The sequence below is a fragment of the Podarcis melisellensis genome (assembly GCF_964234715.1).
Source record: "Podarcis melisellensis genome assembly, chromosome: 14".
NCBI classification, from domain to species: domain Eukaryota; kingdom Metazoa; phylum Chordata; class Lepidosauria; order Squamata; family Lacertidae; genus Podarcis; species Podarcis melisellensis.
The window spans coordinates 16,226,521-16,254,155 of NC_138546.1; the positions used below are offsets into that span (position 1 = coordinate 16,226,521).

Here is a 27,635-nt window from a genome sequence, read left to right on the forward strand (position 1 = left end):
TTAACTTCCAGAGACCCCAAGGAGATGGCAAAAACATGGGAAACCCGCATCCTCATTTGAGTTTAGAAGTGGGCAACCGTTTGTTTATTTATTTAGAATTTAAAGATTTAGAAAACTATTTAGAAAATATGTATACGCCAGCATAACCCACCATGGCCATTTGTTCTGTGCTTCGGCTGCTTACAGTGCCAAGGCTCCAGCAGGGCCTAGGACTTTGATTCTTAACACCAACTTCCGACATTTCAAAGACAAGAGGTCAAGCAAACAACAAATGAGCAACACGTAGCTGTGGCAGCAGGGCTCTTTTGAATCCATGCATCAGCAACTGAGCAGCACAGATCTGGAATGTGGCACCTAGTTCAGAATTCAGGCTACAGTGGTACCTTGGGTTACATACGCTTCAGGTTACAGACTCCGCTAACCCAGAAATAGTACCCCGGGTTAAGAACTTTGCTTCAGGATGAGAACAGATATCATGCTCCAGCGGCATGGCAGCAGCAGGACGCCCCATTAGCTAAAGTGGTTCTTCAGGTTAAAAACGGACCTCCGGAATGAATTAAGTACTTAACCCGAGGTACCACTGTATTGAGAATATCACCCCCACACAGACAACCCAGGCTTCTAGTCCCTGTCAGGCCCCTGCAGAAGACAGCTGGGTACACTTGTCCCAGGCCTTGGAGGGCTAAGCCAGCAGGGGGCCCTGCCAGGGACTGGCTGCTTTTTGAGTTTATAACTTTATTCTAACAAGGTCCTGCCCTGGGCCTCAGACAAGCTCTGCACAGGCCTGATCCCTGTGATTTGGACAGGTGTTCAGGAAACCGTCTCAGAAGCAGGAGGCAGAATACAAGGCCAAGCACAAAGTTTCCACATAGCTTCCTTTCTTCCCTCATTATTCCAGGAAACAGAATGTATTATGCACAGCAAACTGGTATACATATGTGCAAGATTAAGTCAGGCTTCAGAACTGAGCTGGATGGTTTTTATGCAGAATCTGACTTGCAGGGTAATATTCCTTATTGGAATATTAGAGGTCCATATAAGAGCAGTGCAGAGGCAACTAGAAAGGACAAGGGATGAGGCGAGTTCTTTTGTTAGGATGGCTTGATGGTGGCTGAGGAGCTAGACACAGGGAGAGGGCAAATAACAGAAACCTAAGGAACACCTCAGACATGGGGGAAAGCTCATGGTAGCGTCTCACCCTCCTAGAATTGGAATAACATGCATGAGATGTCTCAGCTGGCTTTAATCTGTGGCAAGGAAGATGACAGTAAAAGAAAAGGCACCATTCCAGCATTACAAGGGGTAGGGGTGGGTTTATGGCTGAAGGCCACAACAGAGGCACTGTGGGAGGAAAATGGCCAGAGCTCCCCTGTGGCATCTAGTGCAGAATTCTGCATTTTTAAAATCAAGTGTCTAGCTCCTGTTGTTTCAGACGTGCTTGAGAAGTTCTTTAGATAAAAACAGCCTCATAAGTTGATTTGCGTGTTCGGTTCAGCCGTGTGCAATATTTTCCTCCAGGCTTTGCATTCACAAACAAGAATGGGAGAAGCAAGCATCTGAAGGCAGCCAGACAAGACAACCACCTCCAGGTTTCTGGGGCCAGGTGAGGAAATAAACAGCTCCATCCACAGCTCCTTGGAGATACGCGACTTGTCATGCAGGATGCAATTTGTGAACAGTAGAAAGGACTGCCACAGCTGGAACTTGTTTGAATAAGACTTCTTTTTTCCAGAGTCAGAGGAAGCAGAGATGGCTGGTGTTCACTGGGACTGGTGGGATGGTCAGAAGATGGAGTCAGAGCCAGTGATGAGGGGAGCCACAGCCAATGGGAGGTGGAGCCAACTTATTTGAGATTTGTCCCCCATCCGCCTGCTGAGTTGCACAAGGGTTGAGAACCTCTTTGGTTGAGACCAAAGAGGAAGAAGCTGCGAGCCAGGGCCACGCCTGGGTTGGTTTTAAGTAAGAAGACAGGTAGGTGAGGGCTGGCTGGCTGACTGAGGGCCAACTGAGGATGGTGGGCCAGTGCTCCATTTGCCCTAATGGACCAGCCTCCATTGTGCAGGAACAAGAGAGACAGGGGCATTTGGAGAAAAAATGCTCCATTCTGGCTAGAATCCACTCTCTGCCACTGATCTGAAGTGCTGCTGTTGTAGTCTCAGCTCTAGATTTAGATGGCAAAGCTGTCCTGCCTCCAGACCTGCTGGCCTGCAATGTAGGTTGCCCGAACATGGAGGTTGTCATCCAGCAACAGGAAATCTGTATGGAATATAAATTTATGTCACTCAACGGAGGAAGTGGGATACAGTGGGTCATTGGCAGCTGGCACCTGCTGGGATTGATGGGGTCGAAGGTGTGGAACCTGACAGTAGGTGGAACCAGAGCCAACGATAGGCTGAGCCAGAGCCAATGACAGGTGGAGCCAACTCCCTCTAGTGTTATAACCTTTCCTCCTCCCTGCTGAGTTCTAGAAAGGCAACACTGAGACTGAGGGGGAAACTGACAGGCAGTGCCATCCACCTGGTGTGGATGTAAGTTAGAAGGCAGGCAATTGTGTGGCAGTCTGAAAGTTAGTGAGGCAGTGCCCCATTTGCTCTAATGGACCAGCCACCAAGCACTCCCAACAATGCTCAGGGCCATTTCCTTTTTGCATATTTGGCACAATGCCTGTTGAAACAGGCGCATGAAAAAGAAATATCCGGTCGAGACTGATGTGAGGGCAGGGATGGGGAAACTGTCGCCCTTCCAATGCTGGTGGCCAAAGGTTATGGGATGTGAGAGTCCAGCAACATCTGCAGGGTCACAGGGTCTCCATCCCTGATCCACGATAATCCCTAAAGGAGTAGAAAACAGGCAAAGGTGCCTTATATCAGGCCATACTATTGCCTACTGGCAGTAATTCTTCAGGGTTTCAGGGGATGTCTTCTCCACTACATGTTACCTTCTTTGTCCTCAAACTAGAGATTGCTAGGGAATGAATCTGGGTGCTTCATGAAGAATGGGTTCTATTGCAGAGCTATGCTTCCTCCCCTTCCCAAAGTCATAGCTGCACCAAGCACAGCTTCAACTGTCCACTAGGTTTTCAGTGAAACTGTCCTACTCTCTCCCTCCCTGGAACTTCACACCCTACTCCAGTTGTTGTGCTCTCCCTGATGGGGGAAAAAAGACACTCTCTCCTCAGTTTGAGGATTTTCCAGCAGAAGACACACAGGAGGGGCTTAGGGGTGGGAGGTTTGGAACTCGCTCTCCCAGTGACGGCCAATACCTGCATCGGTGTCATAATCCAAGGTGCCCTTTCTGTCCTCGATTTTCAAGAGCTGCGCAGGGTGTAGAGAAGCAGCTTCCAGTGCTGTCTCTACAGAGCAACCTGAAAAAGAGAGAAGATCCATCACTACGATTTTATTTATTTGCTTAAGCAATTTACATATTGCTTAACTACAATAGTCTTTAAGCTGGTTTACAAAGACAAAATACAACAACAACAACAAATCAATTAAAACAGTGAAATCGAACTTCAATGAAAATACGTGCAGGAATAAAGAAGCCTTCAGTAGGTGCTAGAAGCTTGACAGGGAGGGAGGCTGTTTGACCTCAAGTGGGAGTTCCATAAAATTGGGCATGCAATGCTAAATGCATGGCTATTGGTGGACACAAGTTGTGCAGCCAAGCCACCAAGGACCACTAGCAGGAGCTCCCATGAAGACCTCATTGATCTGGTGATCCTGAGGTGTCCTGGAGCCTTGTAAATTATTAACAGGACCTTGAGTCTGAGCTGAAGGCCTACAGACAGCCAAGGCAAACATTTTAGCACCAGCGATAGTCTGTCCCCATCAACAATCTAGCTGCAGCGTTTTCCTTCAGTTGGAGACTCCAGACCAAACTGAACATAACCCCACATAGAGCGCATTGCAATAATTGAGTCTTGAGGTTACCAGTGCATAGATTACTGTGGCCAAAACAAGTTTAAAAGCATAGGCCCCAATACCGATCTTTGGGGGACTCCACTTTCTCCATTTAAAGAACTGCCCATTCCTTCCTGCTCTTTACTTCCTGCTACTTAATCAATCCCTGATTCACAGGAGGACCATTTTGTCCAAGAACGTATGGACAGCCATGGGTTCCCCCTTCTCATCCCACACAGAACAGCCTTACCAGTGGCATCCTTGAAATGTCGAACACATGTGTCCATGGTTGCAATGCTGCCACTCAGCGTTTTGGTCCCTGTGAAGAGGGAAGGGGTGAGAGAACGAAAGAACAAAGTTAAATGGAAAGCTGTTCACACAAGCCAATATGCGAGTCCAGTTTCCTGACTCCTGAGTAGACTAGCAAAGGACTGAGCTGTTTGGATTGAGTCTGCAGCACTTCAACACAACTTCATTCCTTTCTTCTCTATGAGGTGCATTTTTCTTTTTCCCCTTGTCATTAACCTGAGCAACAGCTCTGGAAAATGCTTCAAGTTTAGCCAGTATAATTAAGAATGCACCATCACTAGGTTGTGGGAAAGGACTAAGTGTGCAATGTCTTATCCTGGTATCACACACATGCTGGGAGATTCACTTTGCACTGGTCCATGGATTGTGACCGTAGCAGTCAGGATCAAGCATGGAGCCCAGTATGGGCTGCACACAATGTAGCAAGACAAAAAGCTGCCTTTATTGTGAGCTAGACCATTGGTCCATCTAGTTCAGTATTGCCTTCACTGACAGGCAGCTGTTCTTCAGGGTTTTGGACATGGATCTTTCCCAGCTTGGAGATGCCAGAGATTAAACCTGGAACCTTCTGTATGCAAGGAAGATGCTCTGCCACTGAGCAATGGTTTGCGCAGCCAACATCATGGTGATGCCGTGCAGGAAGGAGGTTGTTCCTGGTATCTGCAAGGTTTGGGCCTTCAAGAGCTTAATGGTTCAAAGGCCAGGCCACGCACTCCAACCCTGAATGAGAAAGTCGCCCAGGGTCCCGCCCTCCCTACCTGGATTCTGGGGAACTCACCTGCAATGTAGGAGTTCAGCCCATCCATCTCCACTACCTGTTGGCCCAAGGTGTGCCTGCCTGGGGCAAGCCCCATACCTGGGATGGCATCTGTCACCAGGACCAGACCTAAAGGGACATAATTGGCTCACGTTAACTCCAGTCTTGTCATAAAGGTCAGCAAAGAACACAGGAACTGCCAAGCCAATAGTTCTTTTAGCTCAACAATAGGGAATCTCTGGCCCTCCAGATGTTGTTGGACTCCCTACTCTTTCAGGCCCCATCTACATTGTTGAAAGCAGACTTTAAAGCAATCATCTGGGAACTGTAGCTCTGTGAAGAGAACAGGGATCCCTTACCTACTCTCTGCAAACCACAGTTAACAAACCACAGTTCCCAGGATTATTTGGGGGAAGCCATGATGGCTTTAAAGTGGCATTTGTTTATTTATTACATTTATATCCCACTTTTCCTTCAAGGACCTTAAAGTAGTGTCTTCCTCTTTTACCCTCACAATAACCCTGTGAGGTAGGTTGTGCTGAGAAACAGTGATTGGTCCCCGGCCACCAAGTAAGCTTCACAGCTGAGTGGAGGTTAGAATCCTGGTCTTCCAGGTCTTAGGCCCAACACTCTGGCCACTGTACCACACTGCCTCACTACCATTTTAAATGTATAGTGCAGATGTGACCTCACTCTAATGAACATGTTCTAGCTGATCTCTCTCTACCTCCCTTGTATTATATATCTTTAGGCACCCGGCAAAAATGTTCCTCTTCAACCAGGCCTTTGGCCAATCAATATTCTACAGCCTTTTATATGTGTGTTTTTTTGGGGGGGTCTATTGTTTTGTTGTTTCTATTTGTGCTTTTCTCTTGTGTTTTTATCTTTTTTTTTTTATAAATATTTATTAGGATTTTTAAAGAAAAAAGAAAAAAGTACATTAATAATAAACAGTGTTGTTTTGCTTTCACAAAGTTTCCTGTCATCTTTGAACTTCCTCACGCCTCCCGCTCCCATTTACATCATTAATAAATTTTTGTCAAGCAAATTATCATCTTATTTCCAACTTGTGTACCAATAAAATACATTAATATAGTTCTCCTTCAACTTTGTTTCTCTTATTCTCTCTTATCATCATTTCCTGATCTATTTTAGTGATGGCCAATTGTTTATAGCCAAGCATCTTTTTTTTAACATTCCATTAAATCACAATATTTTTGTAAATAAGTCTTAAATTTCTTCCAGTCCTCTTCCATCCTTTCTTCTCCCAGGTCTCGGATTCTGCCAGTCATCTCTGCCAGCTGCATATAGTCCATCAGTTGCATCTGCCATTCTTCCAGTGTGGGTAGCTCTTGGGTTTTCCAATTCTTAGCAAGTAGTATCCTTGCTGCTGTTGTCGCATACATGAAAAATGTTCTATCTTTCTTCAACACCTTCTGGTCGACAATGCCCAGGAGGAAGGCCTCTGGTTTCTTAGTGAAGGTATACTTAAATACCTTTTTCAACTCATTATATATCATTTCCCAGAAGGCCTTCACCTTAGGGCAGGTCCACCAGAGGTGATAAAATGTTCCTTCATTTTCCTTACATTTCCAGCATTTGTTATCTGACGAATGGTATATTTTGGCAAGCTTAACTGGGGTCATGTACCATCTGTATATCATTTTCATTACATTTTCTTTCAAAGCATTACATGCAGTAAAATTCAACCCAGTGGTCCACAACCTTTCCCAGTCCTCAAACATAATATTATGCCCAATGTCCTGTGCCCATTTTATCATAGCCGATTTAACCATTTCGTCTTGTGTATTCCATTTCAACAGCAAGTTATACATTCTTGAAAGTACCTTAGTCTTAGGTTCTAACAGTTCTGTTTCCAACTTCGATTTCTCCACCTGGAATCCTAACTTTTTATCACTTTTAAAAATTTCCTTAATCTGAGCGTAGTGTAGCCAGTCTCGCACTTTATCCTTCATTTTCTCCATACTCTGCAGTTTCCAATTGTCTCCGTCTTTTTCTAACAGTTCCCAATATTTTGGCCAGTAGGCTTCCATATTGGTTCCTTTTCGGGCCTTAGCTTCCAAAGGTGAAAGCCACCTTGGTGTTTTATTTTCCAATAAGTCTTTATATTTTGTCCAGACATTAAACACTGCTTTCCTGACAATATGGTTCTTAAAGGCCTTATTGATCTTAACTTTATCATACCACAAGTATGCATGCCAACCAAACGCATTATTATAACCTTCCAAATCTAAAACATCAGTGTCCTCAAGAAGTAGCCAATCTTTTAGCCAGCAGAAAGCTGCGGCTTCATAATACAACCTTAAGTCTGGCAGGGCAAAGCCCCCTCTTTCCTTTGCATCTGTTAATATCTTAAACTTGATTCTGGGCTTTTTGCCCTGCCAGACAAATTTGGAAATATCTCTCTGCCACCTCCGGAAACACTCTGTTTTGTCCACAATTTGCAATGTTTGAAACAAAAACAACATCTTAGGCAGCACATTCATCTTAATTGCGGCAATTCGGCCTAGCAAAGAAAGCTTCAACTTTGCCCAGCTTTCCAAGTCCCTCTTAATTTCAGACCAACATTTTTCATAATTGTCTTTGAATAGACTCAGATTTTTCGCTGTTATATTAACCCCTAGGTATTTTACCCTTTTCACCAGTGATAATTCTGTTTCTCTCTGAAACCGTTCTGACTCTATTTCTGTCATGTTTTTTCCTAACACCTTCGTTTTTTGTTTATTTAGCTTAAATCCTGCAACCTGACCAAAGTCATGTATCAGTTGTAAAACTCTTTTCGTGCTAGATTCTGGCTCCTGCAATGTCAAAACTAGGTCATCTGCGAAAGCTTTCAGTTTATATTGTTTCGCTCCGACCTGAATCCCCTTCACCAACCGGTCACCTCTAATCATATTCAAGAGCACCTCCAGAACTGAGATAAATAACAGAGGGGAAATCGGGCAGCCTTGTCGTGTTCCTTTTTCAATTTTAAATTCTTCCGTTACCACATTATTAACTATCAATTTAGCTTTTTGTTCTGAATATATCGCATCAATCCCATTTTCAAAACCCCGCCCCACTCCCATTTCTTTTAAGTTTCCCTTCATAAATTTCCAAGAGATGTTGTCAAAGGCCTTCTCCGCGTCTATAAATATCAGCACAGCTCTAGTGTTTATGTCTGTTTGCAGAAGTTCCAAAATGTCAATAATGTTCCTTGTGTTTGCAAACATATGTCTACCTGGGAGAAAGCCAGCCTGGTCCTTATGAATTACTTCATTCAAAACTTTTTTAAGTCTTCCTGCCAAAACATCAGCAAATATTTTGTAATCCACATTTAGAAGGGAGATGGGGCGATAGTTCTTAAGTTGTGTCTTTTCAGTTTCTGATTTTGGTATCAACGTGATATAAGCTTCCATCCACGAATCCGGCGCCTTCTTTCCCTCCAAAATTTCATTGCTAACCTCCGTTAAGGGTTGAATCAAATAGTCACTCATTGTCTTATAATACTTGGAGGTAAGACCATCTGGTCCTGGAGATTTGCCCAGCTTCATGTTCTGAATGGCATGTTCAATTTCTTGTCGTGTTATTTGACTGTTCAGGAGTAATCTGTTTTCTTGTGTGAGTTTTTTAAGACTATTTTTTTCCAAAAATTGTTCAATCTCAGCCTCATTTTGCGGCCCTTGAGTGTATAATTTCTTAAAATATTTCTGGAAGGATTTCCTGATTTCCACAGGGTTCTGGATGTTTTTCCCTTCAATTTCCAAATTTGTAACTGTATTCAGCTTTTGTCTCTTCTTCAACTGCCAGGCCAGCAGTTTCCCACATTTATTAGCCGATTCAAACGTTTTTTGTTTCATTGACTTAATCTTCCATTCTATTTCCTGATTGATTAGTCTAGAATATTGTGCCTGGTGGAGTTTAATTTCTCTCAGAGTCGGCTGCGACTTCGGGTTTCCTCTTAGCTTCTTTTCTAGCTCTTTTATTTTTTCCAAGATCTTATCTTTCTTTTCATTTTGTTTCCTTTTCTTAATAGCATTCTGTTGTATTAAGAACCCTCTCATCACGGCTTTACTCGCATCCCAAATTGTTCTTTTTTCCACCGTTGTATTCAAATTTATTTCAAAATAGTCCTTCAAAGCTTTTTGGGCCTTCTTAATAATCTCCTGATCTCTAAGTAGATTGTCATTCATCTTCCATCGAAAGGAGCCGGTTGGTATTAGTGTCAGATCCATTCTCAAAGCGTTATGGTCGGAGCAGGTCTTTGGGCAGATTTCCACCTTTCTGACCTTAGGTGCCAGACATCTAGTAATCCATATTTGGTCAATTCTTGTCCAGGTCAGATGGGCTTCAGAGAAGAATGTTCCTTCCTTTTCCAAGGGGTTCCTCGTTCTCCAAATGTCAATCCAGTCCATATTGTCTGTCATTTCAAAAAAGGTCTTTGGTAGTCTACCATCTTTGGTAACTTTTTGACTTTGCGACTTATCCATGTTGGTTGATACAATTCCGTTCATATCTCCCATCATAATGATGTTGTCAAAATCCAGATATTCCAGCATGCTCTCATGCAACTTCTTGTAAAATTCCGATTTCCCTTCATTTGGTGCGTAAATTCCTAATAACAAAATTTTTTCTCCTTGGTGCTGTATTTCAACTGCCAAAATTCTGCCTTGTTCATCTTTAAATAATAATTTAGGTGAAAGGCTCTCCTTTGCATATATCACTACCCCTCTCTTCTTTACTCTATCCGAAGATATAAATTCCTGGCCGAGTCTTTTATTTACAAGTATTTTTCTGTGGAGCCTAATCACATGTGTTTCTTGCAAGCAAATAATGTCCAATTGTTCCTTTTTTAATATGTGAAAAATTTTCTTCCTTTTCTCGGGAATGTTGCAGCCATTTATGTTCCAACTCAGAAGTTGCAGAGACATCCTGTATAAATCTGGTTATTTTTCAGGGGGTGGTACTTTGTCAACCAAGGGTGCCGGTTCCTTTGGTGCTCCAGGCTCCGGCAGTGATCCAAGTCCTTTGTGAAGGTCTTCTCCGTATTGGCTCAAAAATTTATCTCTGTCTTCCAATGTTCTGATTTTAATCTTCCTTCCTCTAAAAGTGAATGATAGTCCTTGAGGAAAATCCCACCTAAAGATGATTGAGTTGTTCCTCAATAGCTTTGCTAGTTCGGAGTATTCAGATCTCAAGTCCAACAGCTGTCTAGGAATATCCTTATAAATTTCAATTCTTTTGCCCAGAATGTCCAGTGGATTTTTGTAATGTAGGCCCAGAATCTTGTCCCTTTCCTCCTTTGATCTCAATGTTATCAAGCAGTCTCTGGGTTTGTCTTTTCTTATCAGTCTTCCCAGCCTGAAAGCTGATATAATTTTAAAGTCTTTTTCCTCTAATTTCCACTGCACAGAAATTATTTTGGTCAGGAACTCAGCCAGTTTGTCTTCCTCTACTTCAGATACAGATCTTATCCTTAAATTAGTCTCCCTGTTCTTCAATTCAATCATCGACAAGTAGGTCTGATGTTCACCCACTTGTTTGTTGAGTGGTCTTACTTCTTTTTCCAACTGTCCAAGTCTTTGGCTCGTGTCTTCAGCCAATTTCCTATTTTCCCCTGAAGCCTCCTCCAATTTTGCAATCAATTGAGTGTTCTGTGCCACCTGCCCAGTTATTCTATTTAGGCATTCTGTGTTCTGATCTATTTTCGCAGTTTGCTCGTCGGCCTTCTTGTCCAAAGATTCCACTCTCTTGTCCAAAGATTCCAATTTTTCATAGATTTTTTCTAAAATAGAAGAAGCTGATCCTGAGGCCATATCTTCCAATTGCAAATCCTCTGTCTCTCCTCCCCCTGCTTGTGGCAAGGAGGTCGCTTCTTCTTCAGAGAGTAAAATAGGCACAGACGATCTACGTTGCTGTAAGGTTGAGGCTAAAGTTGTTTGTCTCGTTCTTGGTCTTTGTTCTTTTTCCTTAGTCTCCTTGATCTCCTTTTTCTTTGCGCCACTCATTCCAGACTTATCTAATGGTCAAGGTCAAACTGACTGTTCCCATGAGAGAGAGGCAAGCCAGGTGCAGCACTCAGCCAACAGGCCAAGATACAGAAAGTAAAATAAAGCCACTGCCGTTCAGTCCAAAAACCTCTAGGGGGAGCCTAAAATGTCTTCTCGGAAGGATTACTCAGTAGTAAAAAGTCCAAAAACCTTCCAATTTAGTTTTTAGCAGAGTAGGTCAATGTATAGTCACAATGTCTCAAAACAGTGCTTGCTGGTACTTCAATTGATATTAAAAAGTAGCAAAGTTCATACCTCTCAGATTTTCCCAGTTATTTGTATCAAACTGCTTGGGTCTGCAAACTGATTGTTACTGTATCAGGCAGTTCCAGACCTGGTTTCTTTCTTTAAATTGTAACTTCAACAGAAAGAGATTTCAAAGTCCATACTAACACACAAGTCCCATGCTTAAATTCCTTTTCTGTCTTTAAATACAGCTCAGTAAATGCTCAGATCCAGTCCATAAAAAACAAGGTTACTCACAGCCTCCACTCCTCCAGCTCTTTGCATTCAAGTTCAATGGCGGCGGAAGACGGACTTCCTTTTTCTTTTACGTCCTCCGCTTTCAGCCAGATTCAATTGCTTTGGTCTCGAATTGGTCTCCAATTGATTGAAGGTCTCTATTACTCACGGGTTGCTGTGTTTTGAAAGCCAAATCCAGGAAGAAAGGTCGGCGCTCACCGGCAACGGCTTCGCGGCTTCTCTCCGCCGATTGCGGAACGACCCTCAGCGCCGCTGCCTCCTCCGCGATCCGGAGCCCCTTACGGGGTTCCTTCAACGTTTCGGGGGCAGCTTCTGGCGCCCGCCGGGTCCCAAGACTGCAGGCTTCTGCCGCCTGCAGTTTTCCGGTGTGGGTCTCCGCTTCGCCGTAGCGGACGACCCGATCTCGAACGGAGTTCCCTTCCCGGTTAGGAAAGGGCAGCCATTACCCTTCGCGCCGCCTCCGGAAGTCCTGTGTTTTTATCTTTTGAACTGCCCTGAGATCTTTTGATGAAGAGTAATATATAAATATAATAAAATACATACATACATAAATAAATCACACTGTTTCCCCAGTACCTACAGGCAGCAGCTGGGAACCGATCTAGCAAGACTAACTCCATATTCACTACTCAGGGGATTTCCTGCCCAATGGGACAAACCTTTAGGGTCAGCCCGGTGAGCGATCCTCAGGGCAGCAGGATTCGTGTGGATGCCGTCTGATATCATGCCATAGAACACTTTCTGACCTGGGGGGATCTGGTCGCTTGTGAGGAGTCCCACAATCCCAGGATCTCGATGGTGGAACTGCAGGTAGACAAAACCAGGATGAGCATCAGAATGGTGCCCCATGGAGTGTTGTTTAACTGCTAAAGAAAGGAGATTGGCAGGCAGAGGAAATGGGAATCCTTCATTCAAGGCTCTCCTCCAGGTCCTCCTCCACCCCTGACTCAAGTGCAGGGCTAGGGGTGGACCAGATACAGGGTCTTCTCAGTCATGGCACCAGTTAAAATTTGTTGACCCCGCCCCCCCAGCCCGCGCATTCGGAAGGCATCATTCCCATATTTTTAGATGTAGCTTCACAAGCAGAAAGGCCAAAAACTTGCTTTCCAGTAAGGTAAAAAATGTGTGGAGATTCTTAAGACATCTGCCAGACTGAGAGGGAGAATATCAGGGGCTGGATCAAGGGGCCTGATGGGCTGGAAGTAATTGATGATACTCACAGGTAACATGGCATTGAAAAGGTGAGTGATGAAGGTGGCCCCATGTTGAACAGCCTCCTCGGCATGAGACAGGTTAGCCATGGAGTGACCTAGGATCAAGGAGAACCAGGTGTCAAGTGTACTCAGCTAGAGGGACCAACGTCTGACTCAACAGAAGGCAACTTCCAATACTCCTTATATTTAGTGGGCATCCTAGCTGTTGGAAATATAATGCATTTCCCCATTTCTAATATATGAAAACTCTGGATCCACTTCCAGGAACCCCCCACACCAAATGCACCCTTCGATCAATAATAGAATGAACAATATTATTTCCGCTGTTCCAAAACATGTGTGGACCTAGGCTTGTTCCCTGCCTGCCAGATCCCAAACCTCAAACTTTAAGGTCTCGTGTAGAGGAGGCAATATTTACCTAGTGACACACAGATGCCGCACTTGGTGAGCTCCTTGATCACTTCACTGCTCCTCTTCATCTCGGGTGCTAGGGTGACAATACGGACGCTGTCCAGGCTCCCATAAGTGTCTAGCAATTCCTGGAAGGCTCCCGTCTCGAAGGTGCGAAGGCAGTGCTCTGGGTGTGCCCCTCTTTTTTCTTTGCTGATGAATGGACCCTCCAGATGAACCCCTGTCCCATTGCAGAAGAGATGGGTGAGTTCTAGAGCAGAGTGGGGAACCTGAAGCCCTGGGCAACAACTCCCATCTGCTCTGATCATCGGCCAAGTGGGCTGAGGCTGATGGGAGCTGGAGCCCATCATCAGGCTCCCCATCCCTGTTCTTGGATGAGGACATTGATGCCCTGTTCTGCAAGTCCCAACCTGCAGCAAGGCAGACCTACAGAGCCAATCAACTCTGTGAGTCTTCATCTCCTTCCTCTTCATTCCCCTCTCTCAAAGCTCCATCCAGGCAAACAAGAAGCACCAACACAGTTCCAGGACACATTCCATCCAAGAAAAAGCACTGGAGGAGGAGAGGCCAGTGAGGGGTGAGGCCTGGGGGCAGAGGCCGTGGCCTGGGAAGGGTGTCCCAAGGGCCAGATAAAAAGGCCAGTAAGTCACATTTGGCTCCTGGGACTGAAATTCCCCACTCCTGGAATGGTGGACTAGGAATGGAGAGACCTGAGTTCAAATATCTACTGAGCCATAAATCTCACAGGGTCTCTTTTGGCCACTCACTGTCTTACAGTCAAACATACCTCACAGGTTTGCTGTGAGGATAAAGTGACTGGGGAAGGAAGCATGTATCCAACCTTGAGCTCCTTGGAAGAAAGGTAACGAATATGGCAGATGTTGTCCTGTGGGAGAGAAGGCGTAACACTCACCTAGGACACCAGCTCCATGAAGGCCTCCATTTTTGACGCGGATCTGAGGCAGCACCTGGAGTTGTCAGAAACATCACAGTTAATCATTGGTGTAAATGTATGAACAGAAAGCCTTTGCCTGCTGTCTTCACTTTGCATAATTAACTTGTTCAAACCATGATGCAAGGCCGGCTGGCCAGATTCCCACTTTGCAGATGGGATGCAGTCAAGCCATCTCATTGAGTATGTGGCCAAGGTGACACCTGAACTCAGGACTAAAGTCATCTGATGTCACTACATTCAGTGCTCAATCAGCTAAAGCGTGTGGCACCATAGCTGCAATCGTTCACTTGCCCTGAACCCACATGAGCACAAATAATAAAAGAGCATCCCAACTATATTGCCTTGAGTCAACTTTGGCTGTTTGGAGTGGGGGCTCAGACCAGCGATCCTTCCTCAGCGATGGGGCATCTGTGGCCCTCCAGATGTTGCTGGACTCTAACTCACGTCAGCCCCAATCAACATGGCCAGTGAAATGGACTACCTTGGATGGTGCTGGACTCTTTCAATGGAGGTTTGGAAGCAGAGGTTGGATGGCTATCTGCCAAGGATTCTTTCATTGTGATTCCTGCATTGCAGGGGGTTGGACTAGATGACCATTGGGTTTCCTTCCAAGTCTAAAATTCTGTGATTCAGTGAGCAACTGGAGGGCTGCAGGTTCCCCATCCCCCTGCTGGAGTTGCAGTGTGGAGTCATATCATGTCCTCTTCCAGGATACTCCATACCTTCCAGCCCACCCTTTCTGGTTTTCCGGTCTTGCATATGTGGGTGGGGTGCAATTTTGGTTAAATAAAGAGCCGTACTTGGGGAATGAGCTTGCTATTAGCATAGAGCAACCTTCCCCAACCTGGTGCCCTCTACAACTCCCATCATCCTTGCTCGCTGGGGCAGATGGGATTTAGAGTCCCAAACATCCGAAGGGTACCAGGCTTAAGACAAGGAATATTGCAGGTAAGTCTAAAAACTGTTACTCATTTTTGTGAAGAAGTTAAAAGGCATGTGTAACATTTACAGCAGAGGTAGGGAACCTGTGGTCCTCCAGATGTTGCTAGACTCCAACTCCCATCATCCATAACCACTGGCCATGCTGCCTGAGGCTGATGGTAGTTAGAGTTCCCTGGAAAGAGGGACTAAGAATTTCTGGAGAGGTTTAATAGTAAGGCCCACTTCCCAGGAACTTTGGGAATTGTACCTCAGTGAGGATGATAGCAACCTCCTAACGACTCAGCACCCTTAACAAACTATAGTTCCCATGATTCTTTGGGGGAAGGCATGGCTCTTTAGAGTGGTATCAGAGTACTTTAATTGTATGGTGCAGATGGGGCCCTAGTCAGAGAGGCACTTCAGGGCAAACCTTCTTCTGGGCCCAGTTTCCTGGTCGCCTCATGGACCCATGAAACCAACAAGGCCTCAGCCCCACGAGACAGAGAGATATCACAGTCTTAGAAAAATGGGCCTTAGCCCTGTTTCATTACATAAGCTGCTGATCGGGTATCCCTTTATTGACTTGGTTAAAACAATCAAATATGTTTTTCACCCTCCATTGACACATGGAAGCTTGTGGAGAGACATTTGACTGCTGTTCCTGCAACGTCTAAAACTACAACCATCACCCCTGTTTTTCTTTCTTTTCTCCACAACTATTAAGCTCTGTATTCCCAGTGTGGGTATGCGTTGTTATTTGATAGGAAACTTAGATATATATATAGGTCCATGAAAACAGCACCTTATCAACAGTCTAAAGCTTGACAACTAACAATCTCAGTTTAGAGTCCAACCATTTACTTCCTCATTTGGGAAGGCTACAGACAGACAAGGACACATGAGCTGAAGAGGTACTCCACCTTAGATGGGAGGAGCTGTTGCTCAGTGACTGAACAAAAAGACCACATTCACACCGTACATTTAAAGCACTACAATACCACTTTAAACAGTTGCTACCATTTCAGGGGGTGGAACTGTCTGTCTCAGAGGCATGCAGGAGGTCCTAGGTTCTGTCCCCTGCCTCCTCAGGTAGGTCTGGGAATTTCCCCTGCTAAAGCTCTGGAGACTTGCTGCCAGTTAATGTAGACAGCAATGAGCTTGACAAATCAGTGGCATGAGTCAGGAAAAGGCAGCTTCCTCCGTGCCTTCTCCTTTCTGTCAGTGTTGTGCTTGTAGAATTCAGTAGGGAAGAGGATGGGGACAAAACTGGAAGAAGTTGGCTCTGCCTGTCATTAGCTCTGGCGCCACCTACTGTTGGGCTCCCTGTCTTCTGCCCTACCAGTCTCATTGGGAACCAGCCACCTCGGGTACCAGGCGACAGGCAAGACTTCTCCCATGATCCCAGAGAACTCTAATGCTACTGGGATTAATTTGACCAACCTGTGCCTGCTTTAAGGAGAAAGAACAGAAATGGACAAGAGTCTGGGGTGTGTGCATCTAGATGGAAAAAGGCAGCTCAACTATCAGAGGCTCATCCAGGCCTTCACAATTTGTGAAACAACATGAACAACACAGCTTTGTACTGTGGTATGTCAGACTCTTGTGGGCCTCACTCTGCTGCTCTGTTTTTGGAATCCCAGGCAAACAGCAAAGATGGGAGATTTATCACACTTCTGTAGGCTGCCACACATGGTTGGCTGTGTTCGACTCGCAGGTTGTTCAAGGCGTGTAAAAGCTGCTTAGAGCAACATTAGATCTCATGAGTAAGGAAGGGTATTCATAGGGCCCTATTCTTGCTTACCTTGTGATATACAGATGATGGTGAGGACACCAGGGTCGGGCAAAAAGAGGTCACTCCGTGAGACAATATTTTCTGGGCAACCAGTGAGATTCCTGCTCCCACATCATCTGTGGCCAGAGAGAAATCCACTCCAAAGCCTCCTGTGTGAAGGGAAGAACAGATAAGTTGCGACTGGCTATGCTATGAAAACTGGGTTAGCCATCCCTAACCATGAGCCCTCTAGATGGGCGGGGCATGCATAAATAAATAATGTAGTTGATGCAGACTCCCATCTCCCTAACCTAGCTAGTTTGGCCAATGTTCAGGAAAGATGGGAGTTGTAGCCCTTAACATCTGGAGGGCACCAGGTTGGAGATGGCTGATCCAGGGTGTCTCTGGAAGCAGATGATGTACAGGAGTAACATATCACTGGTTGAGTGGAGGGATCCTGCTTTCCAGTACATTTGAACTGTACAAATGCCTCTTGCTTGTCCAGATGGGCAAATATAGGCCTAGAAATCTCTGGCTTTTGTGTGGCTGAACTGCAGCCAACTGTACAAATGTTAAGATTCAGATTTGTTGTCTCACCTACCAATGTCATGTGGATCCTGACGGCTGAAAACAGCTACCCACTCCTGATCTAAATATAGTCTAAAATTGCTCAGTTGGTAGGGCATGAGACTCTTAATCTCAAGGTCATGGGTTCGAGCCCCACATGGGGCAAAAGATTCCTGCATTGCAGGGGGCTGGACTAGATTACCATAGTGGTCCCTTCCAACTCTACAATTCTTTCATTCTATGATGACTGTGGGCTTCCTAAGGGATACTTGTTGCTCATATATATGTAAAAGCTTAGAACCCACAAAATTATGAAATAATGTTTTCTTCCAACTTGCCTCTCTTATCTAACTCTTCTATGCTTTTTCTGCAAGTCACATTTTCACGGCAAAGCTTTAAAAAGATTCAAGCATGGACTACACAAGCAGAATCTACGAGGCAGCAATTTCTGCACTGCTTAAACCATCCTAATCCTCGGTGTTCTCTTGTACTAGAATTATTCCAATACCTTACCATTGATCTGCACATCAATGAAGCCAGGTGCCAGGATGCTTCCCTTGCAGTCCAGCTGGACGTCTGCAGGTTTCTTTTCATCAAAGAACAGCTTCTCTGGGTTTAGGATCTTTCCTTCTCTCACCCACAAGTCCTCTCTGAAATCAGAAGCAACCAGTAACCTAGAACACAGCCATGCGTCTGCAAGTACATTTAATAAAAAGCAGCAGATTTCACTGGAACTTTGTCTACAAATGCTAGCAAGTTGAAGAAATTAGCATTGTCTTTACAAAGATATTTGATCAGGAGCAAACACTGGTACATGTAAACATACAAGGCTGGTTCAGATGTAAGTATAAACCATAGTTTAGTGTTACAAAAAAACAAGCCTAGCCTCCACAAAGGCTCACATGCACATCCTCCCACTCTGGCATGGCCACAAGGAAGAGTTCAGAAGATTTTGATTCCATTTTTTATTAGCCTCAGTTTGCCATGTCACTGGATCCAGGACATACAGGTTACATATGCTTCAGGTTACGTATGCTTCGGGTTACAGACTCCGCTAACCCAGAAATAGTGCTTCAGGTTAAGAACTTTGCTTCAGGATGAGAACAGAAATCATGTTCTGGTGGCGCAGCAGCAGTGGGAGGCCCCATTAGCTAAAGTGGTGCTTCAGGTTAAGAACAGTTTCAGGTTAAGAATGGACCTCCGGAATGAATTAAGTACTTCACCTGAGGTACCACTGTACTGTGATTACTCTCAACTATGGCTACACACCTTAAGGCCATCACAGACAACAAGAAGCAAAGCATCTCCCCCACACGCTCACCTTTGCAGCTCATGATTCTTCAAAATCCAGCAGTTAGTAAACTGGAAGACTGGAGCATCTGAGGTGGCTTTGTCAGGTGGCATCATTCAGGCATTCAGGGAATGCGCCTGGTAATGAGAAAGGAAGCAAAACACAGAGAGAATAGGTGGGGAAATAACAAAACAGTTCTGCAAGGAAGACCACATCAGGCACTGCTGTTGTCTTTCACCTAGAAGCAGCCATTCCATCTGGTTATCTGAATTGTTTCCTTCCCTGCCTGTCACCATAAGAAATGTAACTTCAAAAACCAATGACTGGGTTTGCTTCTCCCCCCTCCTCCCTCCATCTCCTTTCCCCTGTGTTTTGTCATTATCTTTTAGATTGTAAACTTGAGGGCAGGGCCTGTATTGGTTTGGTGGTGGTTGTTCTTATTTTATTGATCTGGAAGTGGGGCCAAAAAAAGGGGCTTAAATTTTAAAAAAATGTTCTTGAAAGTCTAGGCGCAATGCCTGGTAAACTCAGCAATTAGATGGCATACTCCCTTGGACCTCTCTGTGGCAGAAACAAAACCATACAAAAGCTCCAACATTTTTATTTATATGATTGGCAGAGTTCTGCTTTTTTTGCTGCAACATTTTGCATTCTATTTTTTAAAAAAGAACAGAATGCATAAGGCACATCACAGAAGTCAGAGGCAGCCCTCTTTAAAAACACAACTGTGCATGTGCAGAGTGCATTTCCTTCATTAATGGGCAACTAGAATCCACCACCATGCATTAGGCCTGGCAGGGGTAGCCAATGTGATGCCAAATGCCTACATACGTTTGCAAATAAACTGTAATTGTCTTCCCTGCAGTAAGAATAATAGGGTAAGAACCACCCTCACTGCTGCCTCTGCTCATAAGAGGAGTCCTGCTGAATCAGGCAACTAGCCCATTTAGTCCAGCATCCTGTTCTCACAGTAGCCAACCAGATGCCCATAAGAAGCTCGCAAACAGGACCTGAGCACAACAGAACTCTCTCCTCCTCCATTTTCCAGCAACTGGTGCTAAAAATATTTTAATCACCAAGATGTACAGCGTCTGCCAGTCTGTTTCTAGGTGCAATTCAAAGTGCCAGTTTAAATCTTTGGTTGCACCAAATTTAATTAACTAACTAAAAAAGGAAAGGAAAAAGTAGTAAACAAATAAGTTCAGCTTCACTATTTTATATTATTTCTTAAACTCTCAAGCCTCTTACGAAGTTTGTAAAAACACAAGGAATATGTGATATAATTATATTACAATAATGTATATATATAGATGTATATTCTCCTGAAAGTTATTGCTCTAAAACATATAAAAAATAACAATTCTAGTTGTGCTCCATTTATTGCACTGTGGACTTTATACTGCCTTGTGGAATATTCTAACGTTTAAAGGAGGGTTGTAAATCATATCTAAATCACTACAACGCAGGGCAGTGAAATCTACCGTGTCAGCTTCCTCCGCCTTCGCTTCTATTTTCAAGACTGGTAGCAAATCGGCCCCCATCATGTCAATGGAGGGGCGATGGAGAGGTTCAGCCCAGTGTATCAGTTCGGAAACTGAGGAGCGTGATGTCATCTGTCACTCAAAGCGGGGGGGGGCAAGTTGCCCAAGAAAGAGCAGTCCCGCCTATATCTGCATAAATTAGCATGTGCTTTACACAAGCACCTTCTCATTGGCTAGCATTTCTGCTCCAGGGAAAGAAGAGGTGTTCCGAGTAGCTGCTGAACCCCCGTGGTTTCCCTCGGAAAGATGCGCAGAGCATTGGCCTTACCGGCTCCCAACACATAAGCTGTCTCTCGGGTCGCCCAACTTCTGCCTTAACGCTCTTCTCCAGCAGCGGATCCCGCTCACGTGACAAGTCTTTCCTCGTCAGCTGATAGGAAAGACTGTGGGGGGGGATGGGCTCCCTACGGGCACGTGAGCGGCACAGACTAGTCGCCATGATGGGAAGGGAAAGGAAAGGAAAGGAAAGGAAAGGAAGGGGTCAGTGCCGGCAGCAACCCTTACCTCCATCTTGAGATGGTCAGAGTAACAGCTGACTAGGAATGGCTGAGCATGCAATTCTATGGAGACGGGGAATTAGGTGGTAGATATACATATGTATTTATTTATTTATTTGTTTACTTGATTTAGATGTTTTCTTTAAGCAATTTATTGTTTTATTTACTTTTATTTATTTAAACATTTTATCTTGCTTTTATTTATTTGAACAATTTGTTGTTGTTGTTTCTGTATTCCCCCCCCCCACTCATTCTGTACCACTTAACTACAATCTACTCCAAGGGGTGTACAAGAAATACATTAAATATATATCGGTTAAACTATAAAATCTGACTGCAGTTAAGATGCCTGCTGGGCAGACTGAGGTCAGTGGGGCAGTGCCCCATTTGCCCTAATGTGCCAGCCTCCAGGACCTTTGTACATTTGCTGTAACTGTTTGTTTTGCTTTCTAGCCGCCTATTCTTTCTTGTTCTGGGAACCCTGAGGCAGAAAGAACATGCCAAAGGGCGGCTAAGAAATGGGTATGACAGACAATATTTGCATACTGCAGGCAGTTTCCTTTTTTTCTGAAGAGTGACAATGGAGCTGAGGTAAAGCGCAACCAGCGACCAGGATCCAGCCACATGTCTGCTTGCTTATTGGACAAGAACGACTGTAGGGGAAAAAAAACACCAGTTCTTCTCTGCCCTGCCCCCTCACCATCATTGCTCTTGTAGAGATACTGCATGTTAGTACACAAGATCCATGAATATGTGTGTGCGAGAGATGGAAATGAGGCAGAGGTAAGGTAATAATAATGAAGCAGCATTTATCTTTCAAGTGCTCAAAGTACTTCACATATATTATTGTTATTAATATACCACAACTTTTAGGATATGGGTGAAGCTATACCACCAGTTGGTAGAGCATGAGACACTTAATTTCAGGCTTTTGGGCTCAAGCCCCATGTTGGGTGAAAGATGGACTAGATGATCCTTGTGGTCCTTTCCAACGCTACAATTCTCTGATTCCTCAGTCACACACCCTTCTCACCAGGTCAATACCCCATCCCCCTGGCCTTGATTTGCCTTGAATGTTTTTGCCTGGCTGGGATGTAGCTGAAATTCTGCTAATGCCTCTTGATTGCTTGGAAGGAGGCGAGAGAGGATGTGGCTGCCCAGAAAGGAATGTGACCTTCAAGCTGAAGAAGATTCTTGAAGCCTGCAATACTAATAATTAATTCAGTGGCACAAAAATCGGGAGTTAAATGTGGATTGTGGAGGGGATGCCAGCATGCACAGCATACATAACTTAGTAACACCTTGCTCAAATCTTCAGGACCACGTGCCTTTTTCGGTGTCAAGGATCTTCTGGCTGATACCATCAAATCCATTGCTCATCTGTTGCAGATTTCAGGGCATTGTATGTGTGTGCGCGGGGGATATATATATATATATATATATATATTCAACACGAATGTAGGATATAATGATGCATGCAGAAAGACCTAGTTGCAGTACTGTATCAATGTGATGGAAATCTGAGGTGGCTGTGAAAACCAGTCATCCATCTGTGTTGTTGGTAGCTGAGGGGTGTTTCTTATTCCCTGCTGAAAGGTTTCCTGACAACAGGTCTGGCATATTAATAAAGGCTTCTGACATCTTAGTGGCAAGGCAGGGAGGACATGAGCTAAGGGCTGAGTCACTCATACTGGAAGGCACCGCAAAATAAGTAGACTCTTCCTCCTTGCCACCACTGTTCCTGCTAAGATGCAGATCTTGGTAGAATAGCGCTTGTTCATATTTGCACAAAGTGCTCTTGAAATCTACTTTAACACTTCTCTTTTCACTTTATAAAGCATCCTGGGAATTGTAGTTCCTTAAGGGTGCTGTTAATGCCAGAGATGGCAGTGAGGAGGGCCACCACCCTCTCTGCCACCTCCTTTTAGTTCTCTTTCTGAAAGCCCATCTCCCCTTCTTGCCAACAGAATAAAAATGAGGCTGAGGGGGCCCTTTGAGCGGATGTCTGAGTTCTACCATGATGTGTCACATCCACACCATACATTAAAAACCTTTCCCCAAAGAATCATGGGAACTGTAGTTTGCTAAGGGTGCTGGGAATCACAGCTTTGTCGTGGGTAAACTACAGTTCCCAGGATTCCTTGGAGTGGGGTGCTTGAATGTGTTTTATATGTATGGTGTGTACACACCTATGATGCCAAGTAACGCTACCTGTCCCTGTAAATCAGTGAGACGATGCTCCATTGGTAGTACAGTGGTGTTCGTTCTGGAGGTCCGTTCTTAACCTGAAACTGTTCTTAACCGGAAGCACCACTTTAGCTAATGGGGCCTCCTGCTGCCGCCGCGCCTCCGGAGCACGATTTCTGTTCTCATCCTGAAGCAAAGTTCTTAACCCGAGGTACTATTTATGGGTTAGCGGAGTCTGTAACCTGAAGCGTATGTAACCTGAGGTGCCTCTGTACTGTACCGAGGCATGACTGTAGGCATCTCCACACAAGGAGGGGTATTGGTTCAATCTTCACAAGGTAGTGTTGTTCATGTATAAAACACCTTCCGACTGGGTTCAGTCTAATGGATCAACACTTGACCCATATTTTGTTGAAACGCATGCTCCATGTGCACTGGGGATGTACGAGTCAATAGTCATTGTAGTTAAAATGAAATTGCCATAGACAGCAGCAGTTTACCTCTGAATGCTAGGTGCCAGGGTGAAGCAATTGGGGATAGCCATCACCTGTATGGCTTGCTTGTGAGGTAGAAAGCTAGGTTAGGTGGACCATGGGGCAGTCCAAGGGCTGCTTTCCTTTCTGGTCAACCTTCTGAGGGCCACATGATAGTGGTGGGTGGGGCCAAATGCAAAAGTGAGCAGAGCAAAGGATGCAGATTTCCCCTTTGTACAGTAGGTTGAACGTTTGCAAACCCTTCTCCATTCAGACAAGCAGGAGATATTATCAGCGCCCAAGGACACATTCCAGCCAGGCAAAAACACTCAGGGTGCAAATCAAAGTCAATGAGAGGTGTGGTGTGGGAGGAGTGATTGTTGCAAGAGGAGAGTTCCAAGGGCCAGATACAGAGGCCCCGAGGGCCACATTTGACACCCCAAAGTTTGGGTTTCCCCACCCATGTGATAAGACTTTGATCTGATCTGCCACGGCAATCCGCTCTTATCCCTGCCTTCCTCGGTCCTGGCCCAGCTAGGAGAGCAGAGGGCAAAGGGCTGACCAGGAAGCCATGTAAAACAATCCCTTGAGCTGAATTCAAGCTGCGAAGCACCAGTTGTATCACTTGGCAACAGGCACATGATCTAGACGTAGGGTTTAGTTGGTGTGCGTTTTGCGCCTCTGTCCTTTTCTCAGGCCTCTCTGTAGATTAGATTGCTCTTGGAGCATCAGCTTCCAGGAGGAAAATTTAGGAGCCTGAGTTAGCTATTCTTGATCCACAGGAAACCAGATCAGATGCAGAAAACAAAACACAGGACAGGACAGAGAGCAGCAGAAAGAGACTGTGTGTGGTGTCTGTTCAGAAAATGGATGGATTTTGCTAGTGCTTGGTCTGGTAGCAGTGTGGTGGAGTGGTTAGAGTGTCAGACTAGGTCCTGGAAGAGCTAATCTTCACTTGGCCATGAAGCTCACTGGGTGACTTTAGGCCAGTCGCTGCCTCTCAGCATAATCTACTTTGCAGGGTTGTTGCAGGGCTTAAATGAGGAGAGGGAGGGCCACACAAGCCACCTTGAGTTCCTTGGAGGAAAAAGTGAGATCTAAATGCAATAAATAAAATTGAAATAAACAACGTTTCTTGGGCAAGGGTTCCCAAACTGTGATGGTCCTTGAATTTCATTCAGGTGGTCCACGACATGTCATTAAGTTTTTAGTTGTGATTTTGGTGTTTATTTTATTTCCTATTTTGTATTTCACTGAGTTCCATGGAATGCAAATTGTAATACAATAAGAGAGAATGTAAGAAATAAAAGAAGCAATAAAAATACAATTAAAAACCACATAGCATCTAACACACCACACTGCAATTGCTACAAAAGACAGAAAAAGGAGTCTGACAGCAACTTTCAAATGATCGACAGGGAAAAAAGATTGGTAACCATTGATCAGGAGGTTCAAAGGAATTAAGAGTACTGAATTTGAGTGATTTTTTACACAAGGTCTCAAAAAACCCAGCAACTAAAAATAAAGTGTACGCTGTAGACTGTACAGTAAAAAATCACAGGTCTGGAGCTTGTCATCCACACAAAAACCTTGACCCAAGCCATGGATTCTCATGGTTTTTACATAACAACAAGACCAGCAACAAATCATGGATCCCATCTGTGGATACAGCCAGGTGCTGGTGGTTTTGATGCTAAGCTTATGAGGATCCAGAAGGATCTGTTTCTCCAGAAACAGATGGGGTGGGGAGTGTTTCTCCAGAAACAGATGGGGTGGGGAGTGGGACCTGGAGGACCGGAGAGAGAAGGGAACAGTGTCAATGTTCCAAAAGCTTGGTGATCCCTTGTCTACACTGATGGGCAGCTGCTCCACAGGGGTTCAGATTGAGGTCTCTCCCACTACCTGAAGACCTCAAGAAAATGAATCTAGGATCATCTGCATGCAGAGAGCACTGCACTCTACTGCCATGTGTTACTACTCTCTCTCTCCCCTCAATAAATCCTACCTTTCTTTGAAAAGGAATCCAGTATTTTCAGAAGATTTTTTTTTGGCAGGCTCAATAAATAAAGCTTACAACCAGGTTGCTACACATGTAGGTCACAACAGCTACAGCCATTCCACAGAAAATACACTTTAGTGTTCCATTCAGAGATAGTTGTTTGGGGAACCGCAGGCTCTCAAGATGTTACTGTACTATGACTCCCAAGATCTCTATAATTGGCATGCCATACCAAGCACCTATCATACCGTGTTAAACGGTCATGGCTTCTCCCCAAAGAATCCTGGGAGCTGTAGTTTGCTAAGGGCGCAGAGAGTTGTTAGGAGACCCCTGTTCCCTTCGCAGAGATACAATTGCCAGAGTGCCTTTCGAAGCGGGATTATTAAACCACACTGGGAACTGTAGTTCTGTGGAGGAAATAGACAGCTCGGCATCCTGAAGTTCCTTTAATTCCTACTGCTCATAGATCTTTTTGTGGGAAACCATGGTGATAGTGCTTTAAATTTATGGTGTGAACATGACCATGGACAATGCTGGTTGGGACTGATGGCATTGGGAGTCCAGCAACATCTTAAGCCTCCTCCCCAGCTATCTGTACTATGTGATCCTTCTTTCAGAAAAAGAAATTGACAGGACCTGTAATTATCTACACTTCTAATTAAATCTTTGCTAGGAACCTATGTCAGTACAGGCTTGCTTTTTCCTCCCCAGGGCTTTTTTTTGGGGGGGGGGGGGAGCGAGCTAAAAGATGAAGCATAACAGAAAGAGAATTTACCTACGCAATCAGCATTTGACTTAAGGCCTCTTCCAGGGACCGAGGTGGCCTATTAATGGTTATTATCCATCACTACTGCTGCTGCTGCTGCTTCTCCCTCTCCCTTTTGTCAGCTTCTCCCTCCCCCTCTCTGTTCCTCTGCAGGGCTGACTCACTCTGCAGCGCAGAGCTTCAATGTAAAATCAGAACAAGGCGATCCGTTCCATTTCACAAGAGCTTATCTGCAGACCCAAACCATTTTTTCCTTAATTAGATGCTGCAAACGCTGGCATTTCACGTCCCCCACACCCACCACCACTGCAAGGAGACCCATACAAGTACTGCCTTGGCAAGGTGTGTGGGGGGATGCTCTCCAATCCAATCTGTGAAGCTCGTAAAGGGTCTGAGGGGGGCTGAATGAGTCACGAAGAAGTTCTCAATGGCCCGAATCACTAGAGACTGTCTGCTGATGTAATTGCAGGGATGCCTCAACCTACTTCATCCTTACTAGGATGCACCAACACGGCTCTCAAGAAATAAATATCCAGGCTTATTCTGAGCTCCTGTGTTTCACTACTCTGTATTTCTGCACATGGTCCCTTATGTGGTTTTGCCTCCTCTGCACTCAAATAATACCATCAGAATCTCAAAACATTTAGACTTGGGTAATGGTGCATAGGTGGATCGTTCGCTTTTTCTTTTAAAAATACATAGGACCCCACCGCCACCCCCGCCAGTTGCCATGCACATATTTGTGAAAAAAGGGTGCACGCTTTGTACATTTCTTTGCAGGTTGCCTTTTTAAATTATGCTGCTCATTTAAAGAGACAGTAGTAAAGGACTATGCACATCATGCTCCCGTCACTTTGGTATATCCAGCCACCTACAACTTAGGCCCCAAGTATCTGAACGTGTCTGCTTCCCTATAGACCTTCCTGAGTGTTAAGATCAGTAGAGCAGACCCTCTTTGTAGTTCCACACAACACTCAGAAGTTTGGGTGGTGGCGGCCCAGGAGAGAGAATTTTCTGGGGCAGCCCCTAAATTGTGGATTTCCTACCCATAGAGTTGTGCCTGGCTTTTTCACTATACAGCTTTTGGGGAATGCTGGAGATGCACCTTTTTACCCTCACCTTTGACATCCAAGATGTGTAAAGCACCTTGGGGCCTGCTGGTGAATGGATGCTTAACAGCAACAACAAGGTCACATTTGGGAAGGAAAAGCTGCCACATGTTTACTCTGAAGCATTCAATTCAGCTGAGCCAGCTCCTAAATTTGCATGCACAGGATTGCAATCTCTTGTCTCTTTTAAAGTTACCTACTTTGACAGTCAACAAGATATGGTATATATCAGTCTAGAGCAGAGGTTCTGGTCTGTGGCACCATTCACATAACAAAAAACAGATATCATTTTTTTTCCAAAAGGGGGGGGGTCCATGGCTTGGCTTTTAAAAAACTGGTTCCTCATTCCTTAGCTAATTGGGGACCACTGGTCTAAACTATCAGCATAGGAACAAGGAGACCCATGTTCAAATCTTCACTCAGCCATGTCACACA

The 27,635-nt window shown here is 44.8% G+C and overlaps 2 protein-coding genes across 4 annotated transcripts in view; one reads left to right on the forward strand and one right to left on the reverse strand.

The window, feature by feature from the left end:
* IFT140 (intraflagellar transport 140) overlaps positions 1-27,635 on the forward strand; it is a 281,216-nt gene that overhangs the window by 190,665 nt on the left and 62,916 nt on the right. The gene's annotated exons all lie outside the window — the stretch shown is intronic.
* Positions 862-20,560, reverse strand: AMDHD2 (amidohydrolase domain containing 2). 3 transcript variants are annotated; one of them, XM_081888051.1, is made up of 12 exons: positions 20,438-20,560; positions 18,659-18,765; positions 17,851-17,987; positions 16,801-16,940; positions 14,037-14,091; positions 13,131-13,343; positions 12,719-12,807; positions 12,158-12,302; positions 4,987-5,094; positions 4,150-4,218; positions 3,263-3,364; positions 862-2,256 (listed from the first exon to the last, which is right to left on the reverse strand). In XM_081888051.1, exons 2-12 carry the CDS (start codon positions 18,742-18,744, stop codon positions 2,168-2,170), a joined length of 1,233 nt encoding a protein of 410 aa, XP_081744177.1. In that variant the 5' UTR covers positions 18,745-18,765; positions 20,438-20,560; the 3' UTR covers positions 862-2,167. The 3 variants fall into 3 exon arrangements, with proteins under 3 accessions (XP_081744177.1, XP_081744179.1, XP_081744178.1); XM_081888053.1 differs by lacking the exon at positions 20,438-20,560 and adding an exon at positions 20,332-20,420; XM_081888052.1 differs by lacking the exon at positions 20,438-20,560 and adding an exon at positions 20,110-20,273.